Source organism: Sphaerodactylus townsendi, linkage group LG06 (genome assembly GCF_021028975.2).
Source record: "Sphaerodactylus townsendi isolate TG3544 linkage group LG06, MPM_Stown_v2.3, whole genome shotgun sequence".
Classification (NCBI taxonomy): domain Eukaryota; kingdom Metazoa; phylum Chordata; class Lepidosauria; order Squamata; family Sphaerodactylidae; genus Sphaerodactylus; species Sphaerodactylus townsendi.
This window is the reverse complement of record NC_059430.1, coordinates 3,474,770-3,499,725: the sequence shown is the minus strand read 5'-3', so window position 1 is coordinate 3,499,725 and position 24,956 is coordinate 3,474,770. Positions and strand designations below refer to the sequence as shown.

The window sequence follows — 24,956 nt, the reverse complement described above, 5'->3', positions numbered from 1 at the left end:
ATAGTAAGCCCTCATGAAGCTGCCTTCTAGTGAAACAGTAGAAGCCCTCATGAAGCCCTCTACTGAAGTCCTCATGAAGCCCTCTACTGAAACAGTAGAAGCCCTCATGAAGCTGGCTTCTACTGAATCAGACCATTGGTCCCTCAGATCAGTATTGCCAACTCAGACTGGCAGCTGCTCTCCAGGGTCTCTGGCAGACAAAGATCATTCATGTCCCCTGCTACCTGGAGATGCCGGGGACTGATCCTGCAAACCACTGAGCGATGGCCCTGTCCTCAAAGCTGCCTTAAATGGGATGACTCCATTGGTGCATCAGCATTGTCTACTCTGACCGGCAGCTGCTCTGCAGAGCCTCAGGCCAAGGACTTCTGCATCACCCACCCCTTGGTCCTTTTAATGGGAGATGGTGGGGTTTGAACCAGGGACCCTCTGTGTGCCAAGCAGATGCTCTACCACTGAGCCATGGAATTTTCTCTGCTACTGTCTGGAGTAGAGAATAAAGTATTGGGGTGGTGCAAAATGGATCAGGCAGAGAGAACAGCACAGCTGCCTCATTAGTCACAACCGACCATGAACTTCTAAAGCACAGGTGTCAAACTCGTGGCCCTCCAGATGTTATGGACTACAGTTCCCATCATCCTCTGCTGGCAGGGGATGATGGGAACTGTAGTCCATAACATCTGGAGGGCCACGAGTTTGACACCTATGCTCTAAAGAATGCAAAAAGGAAAACATAGAATCCAAAATACAATCGAATTAGAATCACACTGGCCTCGCGCGTCTTTGTTAAGCAATACATATAACAGCTGTATTCACTTCATGCAACAAAGAAGGATCGAAGTCATAATTAGGTCAGAACGTTTGCTGATGATTCCACAGCTGGGGCTAGCTGAAGAGCATTGACTAATCTCGGTATTTATAATGAGGCTAATATTGATCTCCTCTGCATGAGGTTGACTGATTCTTTGAGCGTGGAAGTTAATTTGAGGTGCTGCCTAAACTGCTGTCTCGCCAGCTCGGAGTATTTAATTTCTGGAATTATTACAAACACGATACCAGAAATCCCATGCTTATAACTTGCACTTTCTGTTCACGTTGAGACTTTTTATATATGATTATTTGGGTTTTTTTCCCCCGTTAGAGTGTAAGATGCTACCTGCACCCAGGCTGAACTCTTTAGTGGGATGAATTTTTGTTTGTCGTCAGAAGTGAATAGCGCTGTTATATTTATTGTATTGTTGAAGGCTTTCACGGCCGGAATCACTGGGGTGCTGTGTGGTTTCTGGGCTGTATGGCCGTGTTCTAGCAGCATTCTCTCCTGACGTTTCGCCTGCATCTGTGGCTGGCATCTTCAGAGGATCTGATATCAGAGGATCTGATATCCACTATCAGAGGATCTGATATCCACTATCAGAGGATCTGATATCCACTATCAGATCCTCTGAAGATGCCAGCCACAGATGCAGGCGAAACGTCAGGAGAGAATGCTGCTAGAACACGGCCATACAGCCCGGAAACCACACAGCACCCCAGTTATATTTATTGCTTAACAAAGAGGCACGAGGCCAGTGTGGTTCCAACGAAAGTTTGTTTTGGACTGTCTGAAGTAGTGGCAATCCATGTTGCTTTGCCGGGAGAAGGAGCGGACAATCATCAGCACGTGGCGCAAGTCCTTTTTGAGCCCCCCGGGTCACAGCAGAGACACCAGAGGGTGGTGAAGGAGAAAAGAATGGTCAAGGCTTTTGAACGGGTGGCGAGGGCGGGCACCAGGATGAGTGCAGCGAACTGGCCCCCTCGCCAGTGGTGGGATCCAAAAATTTTAGTAACAGGTTCCCACGGTGATGGGATTCAAACTGTGGCACAGCGCCAGTGGGGCTGGGCGGGGCACGACGGGGGCGTGGCCCAGCATTCCGGGGGCGGGGCATTCCTGGGCGGGGCTGTGGCAAGGACGCAGCCGCTGCGCCGGTCCTTGGGCGGGAAACGAATGCACGCAGGCGCAGGCTGCCACGCACGCCGGTGCACCTCCTGCTAGACTGCTTCCAGTTCTGCGCGCTACTGCGGAGAGGAGGGGCAACTAAGGCAAAAATCACGGGCAAAATCTCCCATTAGTAACCCCCTCTCGGCACACACAAATAATTAGTCACCTACTCTCGGGAACCTGTGAGAACCTGCTGGATCCCACCTCTGCCCCCTCCCTCTCTCCAGGCAAGCCGTTCACAGTGCCCCGAAGTCTGGACAACCTGCCAGGCTCCAAGCGGAAGAGGAGGACATCCAGCAAGCTGCAGGAATTCACCAAGTGGTTCGCGGCCACAGGTGAGTGCCGTGCCTCCTTGCCCTCTCCCAGAGCACCTGCCACAGGGCTAGGGGTGGGAGGCGGGTCAAGAATTCAGTGCAACTTTGCTGTTCCAGTGGTCTTGGGGTACAGGGGCTTGAGTTTGCTTCTGACTGGTGTCCCCATAAAGATGTTCAAGAGCAGATTCAGTTGTGGAACGAAACCCTTTGATCCCCATGGATCCTTCCTTAAAAAGGAAGAAGAAGAAGAAGCAGAGTTTGGATTTATAGCCTGCCTTTCTCTCCTGCCCCACGGCGGCTTACAAACTCCTTTTCCCTTCCTCTCCCCACAACAGACACCTTCTGAGGCAGGTGGGGCTGAGAGAGTTCAGAGAGAGCTGTGACTGGCCCAAGATCACCCAGCAGACTTCATGTGGAGGAGTGGGGAAACAAATCCAGTTCACCAGATAAGAGCCCACTGCTCATGTGGTAGAGTTAGGAATCAAACCCGGTTCTCCAGATTAGAGTCCACCTCTCTTAACCACCACACCACGCTGGCTCTCTAGAAAGATGTATTGTCAAAAGCTTTCATGGCTGTAAACCAGTGAGGGCGAACCTTTTCGAGACCGAGTGCCCAAACTGCAACTCAAAACCCACTTATTTATCGCGAAGTGCCAACACGGCAATTTAACCTGAATATTGAGGTTTTAAAGGTTCTGGTGGGTTTTCCAGGCTGTGTGGCCGTGGTCTGGTGGATCTTACTCCTAGCATTTCACCTGCATCTGTGTCTGGCACCTTCAGAAGTGTATCACAGAGGGAAGTCTGTTACACACTGTGATACGCTCTGTGACTTCCCTCTGTGATACACCTCTGAAGATGCCAGACACAGATGCAGGCCACGGATCCTGTGATCCATGAAAGCTTGATGCGGATTGGGGGTGGGGGTGGTGGATGGGAAAGCTGTCACTGCCCATGGACCCTGTGATCCATGGGCAGAGAAAGCTTGATGGGGGTGTGGGGTGGATGGATCAAAGGAGTCTGGAGCGCCACTCTCTCTGTGGGCTCCAGCTTTTCCTCTCAGAGAGAGAGGGGAACTCCAGCCTCTGCATTTGTTTGGGGTTTTTTTATGCGGAGAAAGGGTCCCTTTCTTGGCTTAAAAAATTACCCAGGCTGGAGTTTTGGAGGCCACCGAACAGGTCGCCGCCGCCGTTTCCCCCTCTGCCCGAGGGAGAAAGCAGCCACCATCTCCCTGGGGCAGATGGGGTTCCCTGCTCAGCGCCGCCTGCCCCTGCTCCGTGAGAGCAGGTGGCCCTGAGCAGGTCGCTGCTGCCATTCCTCCTCTACCCGAGGAAGAAGGCAGGCACCTTCTCCCTCGGGCAAAGAGGGGTTCCCTGCTCGAGGCCGCCTGCCACAGCAATGGGAGAGCAGGCGACCCCGAGTAGGTCGCCGCCACCATTCCCCCTCTGCCCGAGGGAGAAGGCAACCACCTTCTCCGTCGGGCAGAGGGGAGTCCCTGCTACGCACCGCCGGCTCCCGCGCCGCGAGAGCTGGCGGCCCCGAGCAGGTCGCTGCCACCATTCCCCCTCTGCCCGAGGGAGAAGGCAGCCACCTTCTCCCTCGGGCAGAGGGGGAATGGCGGTGGCGACCTGCTCCGGGGAGGGGGAGATCCGGGCACTCGCGTGCCTGGCGAGAGGCCTCCGTGTGCCATGTGTGGCACGCGTGCCATAGGTTCGCCATCACGGCTGTAAACAAATGGATGTTGTGGGTTTTCTGGGCTGTGTGGCCGTGGTCTGGTAACTTTTGCCACAAAATAAACACAAACAGGTGTGCGGCGTGAAACTGATAACCCAGACAACACATGGATAGCTAAAGGCTGATGTCTAAGACATCTTGTCTAATATTACAGCCGGTTGGCTTAATTAAGTTGTATTAAACTGACATGTTCCTGAAGAAGATGGACGATTGAAAACGCAAATACGCGATTGCGTTTGAATGAATTGAACTATTGAATTATTCACTGAAGCAGAGCAGCCTACAGACAGTGACGCTTGACTTTCGCAACAGCGGAGCAGTACTCGAACTCTTTGGCAAGATATTGCTGGCACCGCACTCTGTTATGGACTTTTGTGGTTTGCTTTCTGCTGTTTCAGATATATAGCACTGAGCAAGGAATTTAGCTTCTTATGAACCATACCTCTTTATGTTTAGGATTTGTGATGCATTTCAGCACACTTGTTATGTAAAATTGTATTACAGTTTAAGAACTTATGTCAATAAGATACATTTGAGTTTTGAGACTAAAGTAGACTATTTATTTGACGATAATTGTTGATGTTTTCACTACCAGCCAGCCGGTGTGCTGCGCTATTTCCTGGGTTATCTGGTAACTTTTGCGCCTGAAGTTTTCCCCACATCTATGGCTGGCATCTTCAAAGGCGTGTCATGGCAAGATGTGTTTCTCTCTGTGGCAACTTTTTATGACATGCCTCTGACGGTGCCAGCCACAGATGCAGGTGAAACATCAGGAGCAAAACCTACCAAACCACAACCGCACAGCCAGGAAAACCCACAACGGACACACAACAAGATGACTAAGGGGTGGGCAGAAAGAACACTAAGATGAGACATCTCTGCTATCAATATCCCCTCTTTCTTTTTTTTGGAAAATTATGAATCTTAGATTTTTAGACAAGAACACACAATGTACACAAAAGACTGGGCAAACAAAATAGAAACAAAATGACTCTATTTGGCAAGATAATGTAATCGAAAATTGGACTCTGCAGCAAATTTATCCATTGAACATCTTTCCCGTTCCTCACTATTGTCAATCTCATCAACTGATATGTCTGCTAGCTTTTTTGTGCCCGTTGGTAAATAATCAGAACAATAGTTTGCTTCCACTGCCTCCCAAATATCATACTCGCAGCTGTGATGAGTTGTAACAAAATAGAATGCAAGTCATTAGAACTTTTGGCATATATTTGAGCAAAAAACTCTCAATTGTTAGTTAAATCAGAACCAAAGCCGACTTGCATTACATCAAGACAGGATTACCAATAGTTTTTAGATTGAACAAATGTCCACCATGTGAAATAAAAACAATAATCTCTGAGAAGATTACAGCACCAGCAGCTACTGTGGGTAATGTATTGTCGAAGCGCTTTCACGGCCGGAATCACTGGGGTGCTGTGTGGTTTCCCGGGTTGTATGGCCGTGTTCAGAGGATCTGAAGATACCAGCCACAGATGCAGGCGAAACGTCAGGAGAGAATGCTGCTAGAACACGGCCATACAGCCTGGAAACCACACAGCACCCCACTATCAGGTAATGTATTGTCGAAGACTTTCACTGCCAGTACCAACTGGCTGTTGTGGGTTTTCTGGGCTGTGTGGCCGTGGTCTGGTGGTTTTAGGTCCTAACGTTTCTCCGACATCTGTGACCAGCATCTTCAGACCACAGCCACACAGCCTGGAGAAACCACAACAGCCAGATATCAGCTCATCCTTGCAGATTTTCGTTTTCAGAAAGTTTTATTTAAACTGCAATGACATGATAAATCTTGAGAACTTTCTGTTAATATCTGGCTCCACATTTCACATAGAGCAGCTTCTAGATTCCTTTTTCTTTTCCTGTCTTGTTTCTAAAATCTGGTTTTGTTTTAAGAAATCGATGCTGGGAAGAACATTGACTATCCTGGCAATCAAACGACTCTCCTCTCTTTCTAAACGCACTCTCCGCCTCGGCTCAGAGCATGACAGAGCGGGCAGCCAGAAGAGCAAGAAGAAAGGCCCGACATTTGCAGGTGAGTGGGTGAGGCTGACGGGGGGGCAGGTGCGCGGGCACATTCATGCTTTGTCGAGCGAGGCCTGGCGCAGTTCTGCAGGGCCTATTCTGCCAGGCTTCCAGTTGAGGCCAGCAACCGTATTCCGTCTATCGACTTCCCTTCCTCCCCTTTGCCTCCCTTCGCCCTTCCCTTCCCTCCTCCTTTCCCTCCCTCCCTGCTCTCCCCATATTGGTGTGAATGATGGTTTTAAGGGCTGTGTTTTTAATGTCACTATTATCCCTTATTGGAGTCTGTGGCACCAAAATGCAGAGGGTTTTATTCCTTTCACTGCTGTTAACGGTGCTGCCTGCTGCCCTGAGCCAACTAAATAAATGATAGTGAGAGGATTCAGCAGGAAGAGGCAGGGAAGCTCTTAGTGCAGGGGTGGGCAATTATTTTTTCCATGGGGCCGCGTAAGAAACAGAAAATATTGTGGAGGGCCGGGCCAAAAGGCTGAACTCAATTCTGCATAATAGAGGCTGATAAGTGACAGACAGGTGCACAGATCAACTTGGAATCAGTGGCAACAGTTCTGCATACAACACTATTTGGCACAAAGAATCACAGGCTTAACCTACCTGCATAGTTGTCCACTGTGACAATCAAGCAAGTGGGAAACTTAAGTCCCTTGACCTACTTTTTTCATCGACTGGCACTTTTTTTTTCATCGACTGGCACAGTTTTTTCCCGAATGCCATCACTCTGTTAAACAAATAATTCCCTCGATAATGTCAAACTATTTATTATATATTTATTATATAATTACTGCACTACTTTTTTCATCATTCCTATTACCCATCTCCTCCCAATTATGACTGTATGACTATAGCCTATGCTGACATTTCATTTTATTTTATGATTTTACATTTTATGTTTTTATTACTATTGATTGTTTCCTGATTGCTTACTAGACCTATATGACAATCATTAAGTGCTGTACACTGATGGATTGACTTGACAAATGGATTTTCTGAGGTTTTGAGATTATTTGATCACAGGAGACAAATTCCTTGGGAGTCCAATCACACCTGACTTATCGACATTCTATTCTATTCTATTCTATTCTATTTTGAAAGCCCCGCAGAAGCAGGGCAGCTGGCAGTGGCAACCTGCTTGGCGGGAGCTTTCAAAGGCGCCTCCTCCCCAGCAAGGCAGGGAGACGAGGCGCTTTTGAAAGCCCCGCAGAAGCAGGCAGCCAAGGCAACCGGCTTCTGCGGGGCTTTCAAAGGAGGGGATCGCCTACAAGCCACTCGCACTAAGGCGGAAGGGGGAGGGTTAACGTGGAGCAGCGCCGGTTCTAAATTTGAGGGTCCTCTTAGGCCAGGGGCCAAGTCTGGGCCGGGTGGCAAGCAGTCAGGGTCATCTGGCGGGCCGGATGTGGCCCCCAGGCCATATAATGCCCAGGTCTGTCTTAGTGAGCAGCTGGGCCGAAGGCGGAGGAGAGGGCCTTGCCCGTGACAAGCAGAAGGGGGAAATGCGCGTGACTTGCCAAGCCGCCAGAAGATAGAAGGCGGAGGAGGTGGCAGCCGAGGGTGCTCCTGGCGAATATGTTTGTGTGCTCAAAACCAGAGAAAAACGAAGGGGGAGATGGAAGGGCAGCCCTGTCAACAGCAGGAGGACAGGTGTGCGGAGCCGCAGGCTTTGAGGGACTGCGCTGCTCCCAAGGTGGATCTGAGCAACTTGTCTTCCCTCATCATCCTGGCTCTGCCCTCCTCATGTGCTTGGCCTGTGTTCCCCCATCAGGAAGTCAGGCGCAGGGCTGCAAAGGAGCTCAGGGAACCACGTGCCGAGTGGTTCTGCAGGTGGAAGCGAGTGCTTTGATTGTGTGTTCCTGCATGGCAGGGGGTTGGACTTGATAGCCCTGGGGGGCTCTTCCAACTCTAGGATTCCGTGACCAGCTCCTGCAACCGGCTGCTGCAGTGCTCCTTGGGAACTGGCTGCTCAAACGCACGAGCCAATCGCTGCGGGGAGAAACGGTCTCCTGACATTTGGCAGGGAAGGAACTCCCTCCAGGGACGGCAGTGAGTTCCCTCCAGCGTTCCAGGCCTGGTCACAACGCATTTGAACTTGGGTTGTCGAACTGCAGGGGTGTGTGCATGAAGGTCTTATAAGAATATAAGAACTAGCCTGCTGGATCAGACCAGAGTCCATCTAGTCCAGCACTCTGCTACTCGCAGTGGCCCACCAGGTGCCTTTGGGAGCTCACGTGCAGGAGGTGAAAGCAATGGCCTTAAGAACATAAGAACAAGCCAGCTGGATCAGACCAAAGTCCATCTAGTCCAGCTCTCTGCTACTTGCAGTGGCCCACCAGGTGCCTTTGGGAGCTCACAGGTAGGAGGTGAACGCAATGGCCTTCTGCGGCTGTTGCTCCCGATCACCTGGTCTGTTAAGGCATTTGCAATCTCAGATCAAAGAGGATCAAGATTGGTAGCTGTAATGTATTGTATGGTTTTAAGAGTCTGCAGCTGTTGCACTGTAATTGGTAATTAGTAAGTGTGTTATATTGAGCACAGCTGCAGAGTGATTTTAAGCTATGTGTGAGTAGCAGCTATGGAATAAAGTACTATGTTTTGTTCCTCCGACTCCTGTTTCTTGAGACATGACAATTGGCGACGAGGATAAACTTATGACGAGTCTAGCAAGTTTTGTGAAGCAAGGACTGTGAGTAAATTATGGCCTTTCAAGGGCAGCTGGAACAGTTTAATTTGGAGTTTCCTTTGAAGTGGCAGAGTTATGAGGCCCGATTGGAATTTTATCTTCTGGCAAATGGCATAACAGACCCAGAAAGGAAAAGAGCCGTGTTTTTGAGCCTCTGTGGTGAAGGGGTGTTTGACCTCGCCTCAGCATTGATAGCGCCAAGAGACTTATCAGCAACACCGCTTGTAGAAATACTGACTGCATTAAGGAACCATTTCATTCCCCAACCGTCAGAAATAGCCAGACGGAGTGTTTTTTATAAACGTGATCAGGAGGGGACTGAAAGCATTGCAGAAACATCCGTACCCAGTGCCAGTTGTCAGTCAGTTGTTAGCAACATTGGCAGGGGGAAAGGTTTTTGCAAAATTAGATCTAGCGCAGGCATACCAACAGCTGGAAGTGGATGATGCCACTGCAGAAGCCCAGACTATAGTGACTCACAGGGGGGCATTCAGAGTAAAGCGGCTGCAATTTGGAGTGAGTGTAGCTCCTGGGATATTCCAGAGTTTGATGGAAGAAATATTAAGAAACTTGCCGGGAGTCATACCGTATTTTGATGATGTCTTGATAGTGGGTGCAACTGAGGAGGAACTGATGACACGGGTACGGAAAGTACTGCAGTGCTTCTCAGATGTAGGGTTGCGTGTCAAGCGTGAAAAATGTGTGTTTGGAGTAGCGCAAGTAGAGTTTTTGGGATACATGGTAGATGCAAGGGGAATCCACCCGACATCAGCAAAGGTGAGGGCCATCCAGGATGCCCCAGCACCACAGTCAAAGCAAGAGCTACAGGCATTTTTGGGATTGCTAAATTTTTACCATTCATTCTTAAAGCATAAGGCCACAGTGGCAGAGCCACTGCACCGTTTATTAGATAAGCGGGCAGTGTGGCAGTGGACAAGTCAGCATGAGAAGGCATTCCGAGATGTCAAAAGATTGTTGTCATCAGAAAGTGTATTGGTTCATTTTGATGAGAGGAAGCCATTGATTTTGACGTGCGATGCCTCCCCGTGTGGAGTTGGAGCAGTGTTGAGCCATCAATTGGAGGATATGCGGGAAGCTCCAATTGCGTATTATTCTAGGACGTTGTCTGCAACGGAGCGTAATTATGCGCAAATAGATAAGGAGGCATTAGCAATAGTGGCTGGGGTTAAGAAGTTTCATGATTACGTGTATGGGCGACCATTTGTGATTGTTACAGACCATAAGCCGCTGTTGGGATTATTTTCCTCAGAGCGCCAGACACCACAGATATTGTCCCCTAGAATGCTGCGGTGGGCAATGTTTCTGAATGCATATGATTATGTCTTGCAGCACCAGTCGGGAAAGAAAATTGGGCATGTAGATGCGTTGAGTCGCTTGCCAGTACAAAGGGAGGAGGAAGATCACTCCCCACTTTTGGAGGTTTTGATGTTGGAATCATTATCAGAGCCTCCAGTGCAAGCGGCAGAAATAGCAGAGAGGTCAGCTAAGGACCCAGTGCTTGCCCGAGTCTTGAATTGGGCATGGAAGGGTTGGCCATTGGGTAAGTTAGAGGAAAAATTTAGGCCATTTGGAATGAGGCAGCACGAGATATCCGTCCACAAGGGGTGCTTACTGTGGGGAAATAGAGTAGTGATCCCAGCAGCTTTAAGGATTAGGGTGCTGGAGGCCTTGCATGTAGGGCACCCTGGAATAGTGAGAATGAAGGCATTGGCCCGTAGTTATGTGTGGTGGCCAAAGATGGATAGCGAAATAGAAGAATGGGTGGCCAGGTGCAGGGAGTGTCAGATAACGCGACCTGCCCCACCTCAGGCCCCTACCTATCAATGGGAGTCCACAAAAAGACCGTGGTCAAGGGTACATATTGATTTTGCAGGGCCTTTCCAGGGCCAGGTGTTTCTCATTGTAGTGGATTCATATTCCAAATGGCTAGAAGTAGTGCCAGTAATGTCAATGACATCACAAACAGTAATTAGGGCACTGCGTAAGTTATTTGCAACCCATGGCCTCCCGGATACGGTGGTATCGGATAATGGGACAGCGTTTGTATCTAAGGAGTTTAGAGTATTCCTGGCTAATGGTGTTATTCGCCAGGTTACCTCGGCCCCTTTTCATCCGGCTACGAATGGGCAGGCAGAAAGGATGGTGCGTACAACAAAGGATGCATTGCGGCGAATAGTAGAGGGGGATTGGCACCGTCGGTTGGCGAATTTTTTGTTAACACAGCACATAACACCGTGCACAGCCACCGGGAGGAGTCCTGCGGAGTTGCTAATGAATCGGAAACTTACGACGTTGCTGGACCGAATGCATCCCGATTCAGTTGATGATCGTCCGCGAAAAGAAGACCAAGTGTTGAAAGCACCTCGGACATTTGATAGGGATGACACGGTGTATGTCCGAAATTATGGAGCAGGTCCGTGTTGGGTCCCAGCAGTTGTGAGGCAGCCAACAGGGCCCTTGTCTTATAGGGTGGAAACTGAAGAAGGGCAGGTGATCCGCAGACATGTTGACCAAGTAAGGAAGAGAGTGCCAGGTCCAACAGTAGATCAGGAACCCCAGGTCCTTGAGGAATCTAGGGCGTTAAGGGGGCAGATGGAGCTGCAGGATGAGGAAGCAGTAAATAGTCCAATTGTCCCCGAGGAACCTGGGGCGTTAAGGGCGCAGACGGAGATGCAGGATAAGGAAACAGCAAAGGGTCCAATTGTTTTGCAGAACCAGGAACAAACACAGACTCAGGAGCCAGAGCGGGAGCTGAGACGATCGCAGCGAAAGAGAATCCCACCAGATTATTACAGGAGTTAGGGGGAAGGGGTGTAATGTATTGTATGGTTTTAAGAGTCTGCAGCTGTTGCACTGTAATTGGTAATTAGTAAGTGTGTTATATTGAGCACAGCTGCAGAGTGATTTTAAGCTATGTGTGAGTAGCAGCTATGGAATAAAGTACTATGTTTTGTTCCTCCGACTCCTGTTTCTTGAGACATGACAGTAGCCATAAATCGACTTCTCCTCCATAAATCTGTCCAAGCCCCTTTTAAAGCTATAAAGGTTAGTGGCCATCACCACCTCCTGTGGCAGCATATTCCAAACACCAATCACACGTTGTGTGAAGAAGTGTTTCCTTTTATTAGTCCTAATTCTTCCCCCCAGCATTTTCAGTGTATGCCCCCTGGTTCTAGTATTGTGAGAAAGAGAAAAATGTCTCTCTGTCAACATTTTCTACCCCATGCATAATTTTGTAGACTTCAATCATATCCCCCCTCAGACGTCTCCTCTCCAAACTAAAGAACCCCAAACGCTGCAGCCTCTCCTCATAAGGAAGGAGCTCCAGTCCCTCAGTCATCCTCGTTGCCCTTCTCTGCACTTTTTCTATCTCTTCGATATCCTTTTTGAGATGTGGCGACCAGAACTGAACACAGGACTCCAAGTGCGGTCGCACCACGGCTTTATATAAGGGCATGACAATCCTTAGGGGATGTGTGTGCATGCAAGAGGGACCTGATCCCCAGACCGTTTTGTTTGTTTCTGAACAGATCTGGAAATCCTGTACTGGAAACACGTGAAGGAACGCCTGGCTGCCCAGAGGAGGTTGCAGAAGCGGATGGTAAAGGTGGTGGTTGGGGGAGGAGGCTTTATAGCTTGAGAGGAAAATAAGTGGGCTGCTTGTCTTGGCAGAAGGGGTTTCAACCCGGTCTCCCAGACCTTACTCTGACACTCTGGCCACTACACCGTGCAAGCTCTGCCCGCTGGATCACTTTTGTCGTAGAGTTCTAGTAAAACACATAATCTGTTGTCGGCCGTGTGGATGGCATGTTAGAAACCTCGTCTGTGTACACAAAGTGCGAAGCTTTGATCCGGAGCAAGGGCAGAGCGCAGCTGACTATTTTTCCCCCTGCAGCAAAGTTTGCTGCTGGACCCGGCACACGAGCAGCTGCCCCTTGAGGAGGGGGAGGAGCCGGACCCCCCTGAGGAAGAGCGGGAGGAGGGCATCTTGGACAACGTCGTTGGTGACGAAGGAGAAGGTACTTCCTCTGTGTTGGCTAGATTCTAAGCCAAGTCGCGAAGCCTTCTCCTGGCTGGATGGGTTTGGACCCTTCCATTTGCGTAGCTGCTCTGCAATATCTTTCGTCACTCGGAATTTCTCTCCTCCTTTCCTCCATTTCCCCGTTCTTCGTTTGCTGTAGTTGGTGCCATTATCCTGATCCCCAGCAAAAAGCATAGCGGCAAATTCACACATTCATAAAGATACGGGTTTGCACATTTAGACAGGGAGCCCGGCGATTTCTTGTTTCATGGCTCAGAAATTCCACGATCAGTAATTCCAAGCAGGGCTGCGGCTGCTTTTGTCATCCAAAAGGTCAAGGAATAGTTAAAAGAGCCACTAAATATAAAACTGCCAAGTATAAAAAAAATACGTATGCGTTTATTACAAATTAAAATAATCTATATTTGTAAAAGACCCTTCATAGCCTGCCTTATGCACACAATATCACAGAAAGGTAGGAAACTCCTCTGCAGGAGACTCAAAGGAGCAGCAGTGGCGTAGGAGGTTAAGAGCTCGTGTATCTAATCTGGAGGAACTGGGTTTGATTCCCAGCTCTGCCACCTGAGCTGTGGAGGCTTATCTGGGGAATTCAGATTAGCCTGTGCACTCCCACACACGCCAGCTGGGTGACCTTGGGCTAGTCACAGCTTTTCGGAGCTCTCTCAGCCCCACCCACCTCACAGGGTGTTTGTTGTGAGGGGGGAAGGGCAAGGGGATTGTCAGCCCCTTTGAGTCTCCTGCAGGAGAGAAAGGGGGGATATAAATCCAAACTCCTCCTCCTCCTCTTCTTCCTTCTTCTTCTTCCTTCTCCTTCTTCTTCTTCTGCTCATAGACTAAAGATCCTCAACCTTTTTCATGCCTGTGGACACAGTTGGTATTTTGATGGGAACAGCAACAGAATGGCTTATTAAAAATGGCCTCCACAGGAGGCGCAGCCAGCCACAAAATGATTGACACAGCTATGGTGGCAGCTAATGCCAAAGCAACATTTTGAAAAAAATCTGCACGGCCAATCAGAATCCTTGCTGGTCAAAAGTCCTACCTGACCTCATCCGCTTCCTAAAAACACTTGGTGGGCACCTGAGAAAGGGGGCCCAGAGGGGGCCATGCTGTTCATGGGGCCTCTGCTGGGGACCTCTGTTATAAAACCAACGGGGCCCCGTGAAGAAAACAACACTGGATAGGTTGGACTGAGCTTGTTCCAATAGTTCGGTGGTGACGAATTTTTTACTCTAGATGGGCTATGGACTACAATTCCCATCAGCCCCTACCAGCATTGGCCATGCTGGCAGGGGCTGATGGGAATTGTAGTCCATAACATCTGGAGTGCCAAAGGTTCGCCACCACTGCGAATAGGCCAAGGGAAGAAGAACTAGCAGGGCAGAAATGATGGTCACCTTTCCTTGGCTGATCAGTTCTTCTCAGGTGAGCAAGGTGTAGGCTGTGTTTGGAGAAAGAATGGGGTGGCGCGAGAGACTTCCTGTTTTGTACTTCCACAGCGTTGTTGGGAGGCAACTTGAATTTATATGCATTCAGAAACATCCGCAAAGGGCTTTTTTTGTGTCATGCCCCTAGGCCAGGGGTCTGCAACCTGTGGCTCTCCAGATGTTAATGGACTACAAATCCCATCAGCCCCTGCCAGCATGGCCAGTTGGCCATGGTGGTAGGGGCTGATGGGAAATATTTATTTATTTTATTTATTGTTTGGACTTTTATACCGCCCCATCCCCAAGGGGCTCTGGGCGGTGTATTCCATGAACATGTATTCCATGAACATCTGGAGAGCCGCAGGTTGCAGACCCCTGCCCTAGGCTGTTCAATAACAAGATTCTGTATTCAGTCGATTTCTTTATTATGAAACAGCATAGGGAATAAGCATTTAGACTTCTATTGCCAGAACTAAGTGTAGCCAACAATGCGGTCCACCTCTAACTACTAGCTTCCAAGGGGGGTTGGGGGTGGCACTCCCTCCAGTCCCATGGTCCAGAGACGAAGAGGCCTCCCCCTAAGATAAAGACAACCAACATTCTACACTACTGGCAGAGCTACAACGCAGGTGTCTAATGAGCTGATAAGGCATGGCCTGAGAAGCAAAGTGGAAAAACATAAGCACAGCCGGGAGGGGGAGTGAGAAGAGACAGGTTCCCACATCCCAGGTAGGAGACAGAAGCCATGGCAGGATCCAACAGGGGCTGGTTGTGACCCTCTGCATTCACCAAGCTCTTTCTCTGTCCGCAGATGATTTTGTGGAGCACGATGACATCCCCCCGCTAGAAGCGGAGGCACCAGAGTGCATGACAGGTACCGAGCACCTGCTGGGGAATGGGGCCTGCTGGTGGTAGCCTGGGAGGCTGTAGATCAGCCCCCACCAACTGCGTGGGAGGGCAGGGGCGGAGCACATCTTCCCTGCATGCTGAGCAGCTGGCCGTGTGATGGGTCAGGAGCGGTGGCAGGAGGCTCATTGGGTTCTAGGCATCAGCAAGCAAAACACACAAATACAAGCCACGGAGGCCCGTTGGCTGGGAGAGCGGGACCCGAGGCCTCCGTGTCTCCTGCGCTTTGGGCGAGTCACAGTCTCGTCCTCGCCTCGCAGCTGGAGATTGTCCTCACCTCGCACCTGGAGAGCAGCAGTGGCGTAGGAGGTTAAGAGCTCGTGTATCTAATCTGGAGGAACCGGGTTTGATTCCCAGCTCTGCCGCCTGAGCTGTGGAGGCTTATCTGGGGAATTCAGATTAGCCTGTGCACTCCCACACACGCCAGCTGGGTGACCTTGGGCTAGTCACAGCTTCTCGGAGCTCTCTCAGCCCCACCTACCTCACAGGGTGTTTGTTGTGAGGGGGGAAGGGCAAGGAGATTGTCAGCCCCTTTGAGTCTCCTGCAGGAGAGAAAGGGGGGATATAAATCCAAAACTCTTCTTCTTCTCTTCCTCCAAGAGGACTTTCGGTTTCTGCATCTTCTTACAGGTCTCAACGAAGTCCCCGACTGCCTCAGTTACGAGGAACTGGTACGAAAGAACGTGGTATGTATCCTGCCCTGGAGAGCCTGCTTCTCTTCCAGCGTGGCAAATGGGCATACAAAAACAATCGCCAAGGTCATTTGCTTCCCGTCACCCCACATACCACCTTTCAGAATTCCCCCCCCCCCCCCAGGTATGGGTCAGGTTGCTCTAAATGGCAGGTTGCTCTAATGCCGCCCCTGCTCGATTACATTTAGATTACCCTCCTATGGAGGAGTCCGGCCGCTCCCTAGGGGTTTTAAGGAAAAGGGTTTACCGGGCGCCTTCTATTATGGTATTACCGCTGTTTTTAATGAAATTTAGTATATTTTAACGATGGAGCCTCTGTGGGTTGCTGTTGTTTTAATTGTATAGTTTTGCTCCCGAACTTGTTTTGTATTAGTTTTGTTGTACACTCGGGGATAGGACGGTATAAAAATATAAATAAATTAAATAAATTTAAAAAAGCCAGCCTCACGTTGATCTATCAGCAGCTGTTAACCACAGTTGAGGCGATGAACCCTCCTTATGCAAAGGCAGTGTATCTCTGCCCATCTGACAACAGGTTTGCAGAAAGCAGACCTTGCTGGTTGTATGCTCACTGTTGCCCCTCTTTTACTTCATGAATTGAATCGTAATTCCCTCCTCGTGGGGCCGTCTGTTTTTATTTTAAAGCGCGGAGTTAAGTGAAAACCCAGAGCACGTAGGTGGGCAAGAGCTCCGCTCTGAGCGGTCATCTTTCCTGGGGGTCCTTTCTAGTTCAGGGGTGTCCAGCTCTGTTCCCATCAACCCCTGCTGGCATGGCTGTAAGCGCAGAGAAAGAAAAATATATTTTCCCTTCCTAGCCAGGCCTCGGATGGCAGCAGCCATAATCTGCTAAGCGAGAGACCATGTAGGCTTTTTGCCCTGGTCCATTAGCATTTGGCCAAATGGAATTCATAGTGTCATCAAAAGACCCCTTTTGTTCTAAATCATGCCCAAGAATGCAAGCATCCCAATGATGAAGGGAAAACTCCCACCTTCTGCCTAGAAACAATCCCTCCCTGGCTCCAAGGCTCTGAGATACTCCAGGAAAGTGTCAACAGCTAGCCTCTTTTGTTTAGTTTAAGTCAGGGCCAGAAAGGCACATTTAGATAAGAGAATAGGAACATCCGAGGAACAGGATGTCAATAGTGTGAAATATGCTAAATCAGGTCAAACTACGGATCTAAATCTCTGCATGTTTTGGGAACATTAAGAACATCTCCTGGCATATTGATGACTTAATTGTGACATTTATGTTGTAACTTTAGCTGCACCAATTGGTCCCTTTGCTCTTTTGATGTATTCTGGCTTGTACCCTTTATAAACCCTTGGTTTTGACCACTTGGGCGCGACTCTCCTGATTCTAGTGGAAGCCCTTGTTGGGTTGAATAAAATTATTTCTTTAATTTTATTCCTTTGTCGGTTTGGCTCGTTTGCCTCTGGGTCTGTACCCTGAACCTGCGGTAACATGGCCAGTTGTAGTCCATGAACATCTGGAGTGCCATAGCTTCGCCACCACGGTTCTAGGCTGATCCTGCATTGAGCAGGGGGTTGGGTTAGATGGGTGATGGGAACTGTAGTCCATGAACATCTGAAGTTCCAGAGCTGGACTCCCTTGCCTCAGCTGTTTCGGGGCGATGAAAGAGAGGCAGAGGGAGTGTTCGGGATCCGACTCGCTTGGTCCTCGAAACCTAACGGCCCCCTTTTCTCCGAACTTCATCCGCAGGAGCTCTTCATAGCCCATTCCCAAGCGTACGCTCGAGAGACGATGCTGTCGCGGCGCGTCCGAGACTGGGAGGAGAAGATGGGGCCGCAGCTGGAGGAACAGGTAAAGGGGGGGGGGCGGGGGGGCGCCAGACTGAAACTCTGCTGGGATTGCAGGGAGACAGACCCGGAGCAGCAGCAACGTGTCTCCCGGCGAAGGCTCAGGGGGAAGACCCAGAACATTCAGGGGGAAAGGGTTTTTTTCCCCTGATTTTTCCAGAGACTAACTGAGAAAAATAATACTTGAACCAGGGGGCGTCCATTGAAAATGCTGGGGGGAAGAATTAGGACTAATCAAAGGAAACACTTCTTCACGCAACGTGTGATTGGTGTTTGGAATATGCTGCCACAGGAGGTGGTGATGGCCACTAACCTGAATAGCTTTAAAAGGGGCTTGGACAGATGTATGGAGGAGAAGTCGATCTCTAGCTCCCAATCTTGATCCTCCTTGATCTGAGATTGCAAATGCCTTAGCAGACCAGGTGCTTGGGAGCAGCAGCAGCAGCAGAAGGCCATTGCTTTCCCATCCTGCACGTGAGCTCCCAAAGACACCTGGTGGGCCACTGCGAGTAGCAGAGAGCTGGACTAGATGAACTCTGGTCTGATCCAGCAGGCTAGTTTTTATGTTCTTATGTTCTTAAGGCCTTTTCCCCCCATTTTTCGGACAAAAATTGTAAATTTGGGGGAGCGCAGAAAAAAAAAGCTATGAAATATTTTCTCTTCTCAAATGAGTGAAATGCTTTTGAGGACAAGGGTGGGCATGCTGTAGACATGCACAACTCTTAAATCCAAGGTGCTTTTTTGCAGCCGGAAGGATATTTTGCGATTTCTGTGCTCCTATTGGCAGCAGATAATAGGATTTGCAATAATGGGTATAAATTACGGGGAGAAAGGCTCTAGCTGGATATGGGGGGGGGGGGATCTTTACAGTAAAAGTTGTGCAACAGTGGAATTGGCTGCCTAGAATGGCTGTGAGCTCCCCCTCACTGGCAGTCTTCAAGCAACAACTGGACAAACCTTTGTCTGGGATAGGGTGTTGTGGGTTTTCTGGGTTGCATGGCTGTGTTCCAGTAGCATTTTCTCCTGATGTTTCACCTGCATCTGTGGCTGGCATCTTCAGAGGATCTGTTGGTAGTAAAACAAGCGTTTGGGATATTCTACGCCAGTGGTGGCGAAGCTATGGCACTCCAGATGTTCATGGACTACAATTCCCATCAGCCCCTGCCAGCATGGCCAGTTGTAGTCCATGAACATCTGGAGTGCCACAGCTTCGCCACCACGGTTCTAGGTTGATCCTGCATTGAGCAGGGGGTTGGGCTAGATGGCCTCTTTGGCACCCTCCAACTCTCATCTTCATCAGAGGAGCATGCAGACTTCTCAATGCTTCTCAGCTGCTTCAGGCCTTCTGTTGCCTTTTCGACTTGACATGGTTGATCTTTTCACCTTTCTGTCCAACCATTAGAACATAAGAACATAAGAACAAGCCAGCTCGATCAGATCAGAGAACATCTAGTCCAGCTCTCTGCTACTCGCAGTGGCCCACCAGGTGCCTTTGGGAGCTCACATGCAGGATGTGAAAGCAAGGGCCTTCTGTGGCTTTTGCTCCCGAGCACCTGGTCTGCTAAGGCATTTGCAATCTCAGATCAAGGAGGATCAAGATTGGGAGCTAGAGATCGACTTCTCCTCCATACATCTGTCCAAGCCCCTTTTAAAGCTATCCAGGTTAGTGGCCATCACCACCTCCTCCTGTGGCAGCATATTCCACACACCAATCACACGTTGCGTGAAGAAGTGTTTCCTTTTATGACCACTCACCTGGATAGCTTTAAAAGGGGCTTGGACGGATTTATGGAGGAGAAGTCAATCTATGGCTACCAATCTTGATCCTCCTTGATCTGAGATTGCAAATGCCTTAGCAGACCAGGTGCTCAGGAGCAGCAGCAGCAGAAGGCCATTGCTTTCACATCCTGCACGTGAGCTCCCAAAGGCACCTGGTGGGCCACTGCAAGTAGCAGAGAGCTGGACTAGATGGACTCTGGTCTGATCCAGCTGGCTCGTTCTTATGTTCTTATGACAGTAAGTATTGCAAATATTTCAGGTTTCCCATTGTGCTCTGAAACAAAATGGGGGGGAAACCTCTTTCTCCTCTCCCCCACCCCTCGTGGCTTCGATATTTCTGGCAACTTTACGTATCTGCTTGCTGCCTTTTTTCTGCAGGAAGCCCAGGGAGCCTTTGACATCCACCGCTACGGGGACTGCTTGACGTCCCGCCTGGGCCGGGTGGGCGAGTGGCGTTCCTTTGCCAGCCTGGTGGCTGGGGAGCCCGCCTTCGAGGTGTGTCGTTCCTTGCTGGCCTCCCTGCAGCTTGTGAGTATAAACGGGGAAAGTCGGCCTGCTAAGCTTAGCAGTCACATGGGCTGCAGCGAACCGTTCAGCCTCTGACAGTCGTCCTCGCTGAGTGCCGGTGACTTTACCAGCCGCTGGTGTTGACGTGGGTGAACGAACCAAAGTTAAACAAGCTCAAGCAAGCTCAAGCCGATACAGAATAAAATCAAAGAGAATTTTATTGACAGAAGTTGCATACTAAATTGCTCCATTGTTTGACCGAGCTTGTCCAAGAACTCCAATTTAGCTCCTATCTTGTTCAAGTTATCTAAAAGGAGTTCCAGGGTTTTGGAAATTCAAATAGCTTGGCTGGAGATAAGATCAGACAGTAAAGAGTCTTGCTTGGTAGTGTTCACTCCATGGAGCCGGGGAGCGAATGACTCATTTAAACAATCGTCTTCTCTATGCTGTTGTGATTCCTCTAAAACAGCAAACCTATTTCCACGGTCCGTTTCAATTATAGGTCTTTCTTGCAAATAGTTGGCGATTTTCCTTTGTTTTTTTCTTACTCTGCCCAATTGCGTTGGGGGAAGAAAGCCGACGTTTCCTGTTCCCCATGCCGTTTCCACGCTCTACCGTTGCAGCAGTGATTTACAACGGTGATTTACAACTGAGAGCAACTCATTAGCCGTTAACACAGCGTATTCAAAGCCCCTTGCAGCTTGCAGGAATTCGGAGCTTTTGCAGCGTGGTTACAACAGAATAGTTACAACAGTTACAACAGCTTAAATTTTCTTAATAGCTTAGTGGAAGGGCTAATATAGATAAGTTGTTAAAGAAAAACTTGCGGAGGAGCTGGAAGCATGCATCCACTTCGCCTGCCGGAACCGGAACCGCGAGAATTTTATTTGGCCAACAACGGGCAAGCAGTATCAGAGGAGCCGCACGAAACGGCAGTGCGTTCTTACTTTTATAGTATTAAGACAGGCTACATCAAAATGGCAGAAAAGAATACACCCCGAAATGCCCACATCATCCATCAATCGTACAGAAAGGTGGAGATTTCCCCTTTCCCCAAAACATTTGGGGTTGTCTAAAATCCTTATTGCAGGGGTGGGCAATTATTTTTTCCATGGGGCCGCATAAGAAACAGAAAATATTGTTCAGGGCCGGGCCAAAAGGCAGGGGGGGGCGAGGCGCTTTTGAAAGCCCCGCAGAAGCCGGCAGCCAAGGCAACCGGCTTCTGTGGGGCTTTCAAAGGCGCCTCGCTCCCCAGCACGGCAGGGGGGCCAGTCAGGGTCATCCGGCGGGCCGCATGTGGCCCGCGGGCCGTATAATGCCTAGGTCTGCCTTACTGGAAGATGTCAGCAGCTACCATGTTTCCCTGAATATAAGACAGTGTCTTATATTAATTTTTGCTCCCAAAGATGCGCTATGTCTTATTTTCAGGGGATGTCTTATATTTCTGTGTTCTGTTCGTCGGGCATGCTTCCAAACAAAAACTTTGCTATGTCTTACTTTTGGGGGATGCCTTATATTTCGCACTTCAGCAAAACCCCTACTACGTCTTATTTTCCGGGGATGTCTTATATTCGGGGAAACAGGGTAGTTCTTTGACGCAGTATGAACTAGAGCCCTGTTCCCTTCTTATCCGTATTGTCTTTTGTTGCCCCTTTTCCTAGACAAAGAGCCTAAACATCTTCATGTTTCTTTCTTTTGTCTCAAGAAACAGGGCGACTTCAAGGTATCTTTTTAGGGACAGTAAGACCTCGGAAACAGTTTGGTTTTGCACGTTCTGTATAATTGTGAACAAGGGGCACTCTTCAGGGTTGTCGAGCTTGCCTAGTAACAGCAAAAGAATAGCTCTTCAGGCCTGCGTGATTTCTTTGGTCAGCGGCATTGTGGTTGCCATCTCCCCATTACAAGAACAGTAATTTATTTTATTTATTTATTTATTACTTCAATTTCTATACCGCCCGATCCCCGAAGGGCTCCGGGCGGTGAACAACATAGTTTAAAACATTGGACAGGAGCAAATCCTATACAATACAATACATAGGCTCCATCAGTAAAACATCTTAAAATCATACAAGCAGCGGCTAACAATTAACAATAAGCAAAGAAAAGAGGCGTCCAAATCCCAATTAATACCCACCCCAAAAAGGGGGACGGCAGGCCCCTCAATATGAGGGGCTCTGATGTAACAGTGCCAAGGTAAAGAGCAGTAGGGGGCACCACATCAGCGGCTGGACACTCCAAAGGTCCAGTGGAACAACACGGTCTTGCAGGCCCTGCGGAACTCACCCAGGTCCCGCAGGGCCCGGACAGTTGGAGGAAGGGTGTTCCACCAGGCCCGGGGCCAGCGCTGTAAAAGTCCTGGCCCGTGTGGAGGCCAGCCGCATCATTGAGGGGCCGGGGACCACCAGCAGATTGGCCTCTGCTGAACGCAGAGGCTGGGTAGGGACGTATGGGGTAATGCGGTCCCGAAGGTACGAGGGTCCCAGGCCGCTTAATGCCTTAAAGGTCAAAACCCACACCTTGAAGATGATTCGGAATTCGACCGGGAGCCAATGCAGCTGACGCAACACAGGCTGGATGTGCTCTCTATAGGCGCCTCCTGTGAGCAAACGCGCCGCTGCATGTTGGACCAGTTTTAATTTCCGAATCGAACGCAAGGGAAGGCCCGCGTAGAGCGAGTTACAATAGTCTAGCCTGGAGGTGACTGTTGCATGGATCACGGTGGCCAGGTCAGCTTGGGAGAGGAAGGGGGCCAGCCGCCGGGCCTGAAGAAGATGGAAAAACGCAGTCCGGGTTGTAAGGGCCACCTGGGTCTCCGTTGAAAGAGACGAATCCAGGTGGACCCCCAGACTGCGAGCGGAGGAGGCCGGCACCAATGGAGGGAAAGGAGAGGGAAAGGAGAAAACCTTTGCTATTGATAGGACTAAACCCCTTTTCCTCCTTCTGCGCCTACACCGGTTCTTATTTGTTCCCCTTCCTTCCTTCCTTCAGGCCAACGATTACACCGTGGAGATCTCCCAACAGCCTGGCCTCGAGGAGGCGGTAGACACCATGGCCCTACGCCTGCTGACCCAGGAGAAGGCCCACGAGCGCTTCCAGACATACACGGCCCCCTCCCTTGCCCCGCAGTGACACCCCCCATGTAATTATTATCGGTTCTCTTTGTACAGTCGCCCCGCCCACTCTGCAGCTTCCTCTCTGCTGCCCCGAGGGGCATCCAGCCCGGCTCTGGCTGCAATAAACAGTGTATTTTGGCAAACTGCTGACTTGCCCTTTGGCATTCTGGACCCATCTGGAGGAACCAGGCCTTCTCCGGCCCGGAGTGGTGGTTAAGAGCAGTGAACTCTAATCTGGAGAACCCAGGTTTGATTCCCCCTCTCCTCCACATGCAGCCTGCTGGGTGTCCTTGGGTCGGTCACAGTTCTCTCTGAACTCTCTCAGCACCCCCTACAATTGGCCATGTTGGCAGGGGCTGATAGGAATTGTAGTCCATAACATCTGGAGTGCCAAAGGTTCGCCCCCACGGCCCTAGGAGGGAAAGGACTTTGAAGGCCCCTTTGAGATTCCTTACGGTTAAGAAAGGCCTGGTATAAGGAGCAGCAGTGGCGTAGGAGGTTAAGAGCTCGTGTATCTAATCTGGAGGAACCGGGTTTGATTCCCAGCTCTGCCGCCTGAGCAGTGGAGGCTTCTCTGGGGAATTCAGATTAGCCTGGGCACTCCCACACACGCCAGCTGGGTGACCTTGGGCTAGTCACAGCTTCTCGGAGCTCTCCCAGCCCCACCTACCTCACAGGGTGTTTGTTGTGAGGGGGGAAGGGCAAGGAGATTGTCAGCCCCTTTGAGTCTCCGGCAGGAGAGAAAGGGGGGATATAAATCCAAACTCTTCTTCTTCTTCTATAAATCCCCGCCACTCACATCTGGGCTACGGGCAGGACTTTGAGGGGAAGGGGTCCCCGCTGTGCCTTCCCTCTGGGTGGGCAGGACTCGCCATCCTTGGGGGCTTCTGCCAAGGGAAAGGAAGACTGGAGAAGGAGGAGAAACCCCCAGCATTGGCTGTTGGGTGCCGTTGGTGTCCTTTCAGCACTGCGGCCTGTTTGCATCAATGGATCCAGACTCAAAACTTTCCAGTAGAAGAATGGAGCTCTTCCTGTCTGGCTCCTCCCTGTGAAATGTCGCCTTGGAAGAGAAGGGGCAGTGCTCAAGGGGAGTTGCGTGAAGTTACCAGTTCGGGCTGTAGCTTCGAGGCCTTGGCGGAGCCCCAGGGTGGGGCACCCAGAGGAATCTGGCTTCCCTTCCCGTCAGCACTGCCTTTTGCATTCGTTCCTTCTTTGCTGGTACTGCTGAACCACGCGCGCACCCGGAGGAGGCTGCCTGTTCTACCAGGTCGTGAGTCACTGTTCAGCCAATCTAGCTGTTTTTTTGCAGACCTTTGACCGTTTTGGTCACTCTGGACCTGTTCCAGCTCGTCAACATACTTGAATATCCTATGAAAAAACCTTTAAAATCTCGTCAGTATCCCTGAATGTTCTATGAGAAATCTTTAAAAGTTGCAAAAGTTTTATCAGAGGGCTCCCTCCACCCCTAGCCGTGTTATCTGCGCAGGCACAACTGACTTAACGCTGCAGGGGACCCGGGGACTCTGCCACAACAGCACTGCGTGGAAGGGGTCGTGGCTGATGACGTGGGGCTAGGGAGGGAGAATTTCCCCCCAGGACACTGTTCCATTTTTTGTAATGGAGGAATTCTATGGAACGGGATTGGGGGGAGGACGTTACATTTTCTCTTTTAGGATAAGAACATAAGAACTAGCCTGCTGGATCAGACCAGAGTCCATCTAGTCCAGCTCTCTGCTACTCGCAGTGGCCCACCAGGTGCCTTTGGGAGCTCACGTGCAGGATGGGAACGCAATGGCCTTCTGCTGCTGCTGCTCCCGAGCACCTGGTCTGCTAAGGCATTTGCAATCTCAGATCTAAGAGGATCAAGATTGGTAGCCAGAGATCGACTTCTCCTCC

At 50.1% G+C, this 24,956-nt stretch overlaps 2 protein-coding genes across 2 annotated transcripts in view; one reads left to right on the top strand and one right to left on the bottom strand.

Moving 5' to 3' along the window:
- NME6 (NME/NM23 nucleoside diphosphate kinase 6) overlaps positions 1-24,956 on the bottom strand; it is a 581,226-nt gene that overhangs the window by 117,677 nt on the left and 438,593 nt on the right. The window lies entirely within an intron of this gene.
- LOC125434615 (condensin-2 complex subunit H2-like) lies at positions 1,620-23,203 on the top strand. The gene is made up of 10 exons (XM_048500146.1): positions 1,620-1,689; positions 2,206-2,313; positions 6,023-6,076; positions 12,307-12,377; positions 12,672-12,795; positions 15,057-15,119; positions 15,782-15,837; positions 17,564-17,665; positions 19,819-19,968; positions 22,936-23,203. Exons 1-10 carry the CDS (start codon positions 1,620-1,622, stop codon positions 23,074-23,076), a joined length of 939 nt encoding a protein of 312 aa, XP_048356103.1. The 3' UTR covers positions 23,077-23,203.

Bases quoted from the DNA above. Each gene is read 5' to 3' on its own strand.
- LOC125434615 (XM_048500146.1), top strand. From the start codon at position 1,620: ATGTTGCTTTGCCGGGAGAAGGAGCGGACAATCATCAGCACGTGGCGC. The intron at 12,378-12,671 runs GTAAAGGTGGTG...TTCCCCCTGCAG, and splicing joins GGAGGTTGCAGAAGCGGATG to CAAAGTTTGCTGCTGGACCC. The intron at 15,838-17,563 runs GTATGTATCCTG...CTTCATCCGCAG, and splicing joins AACTGGTACGAAAGAACGTG to GAGCTCTTCATAGCCCATTC.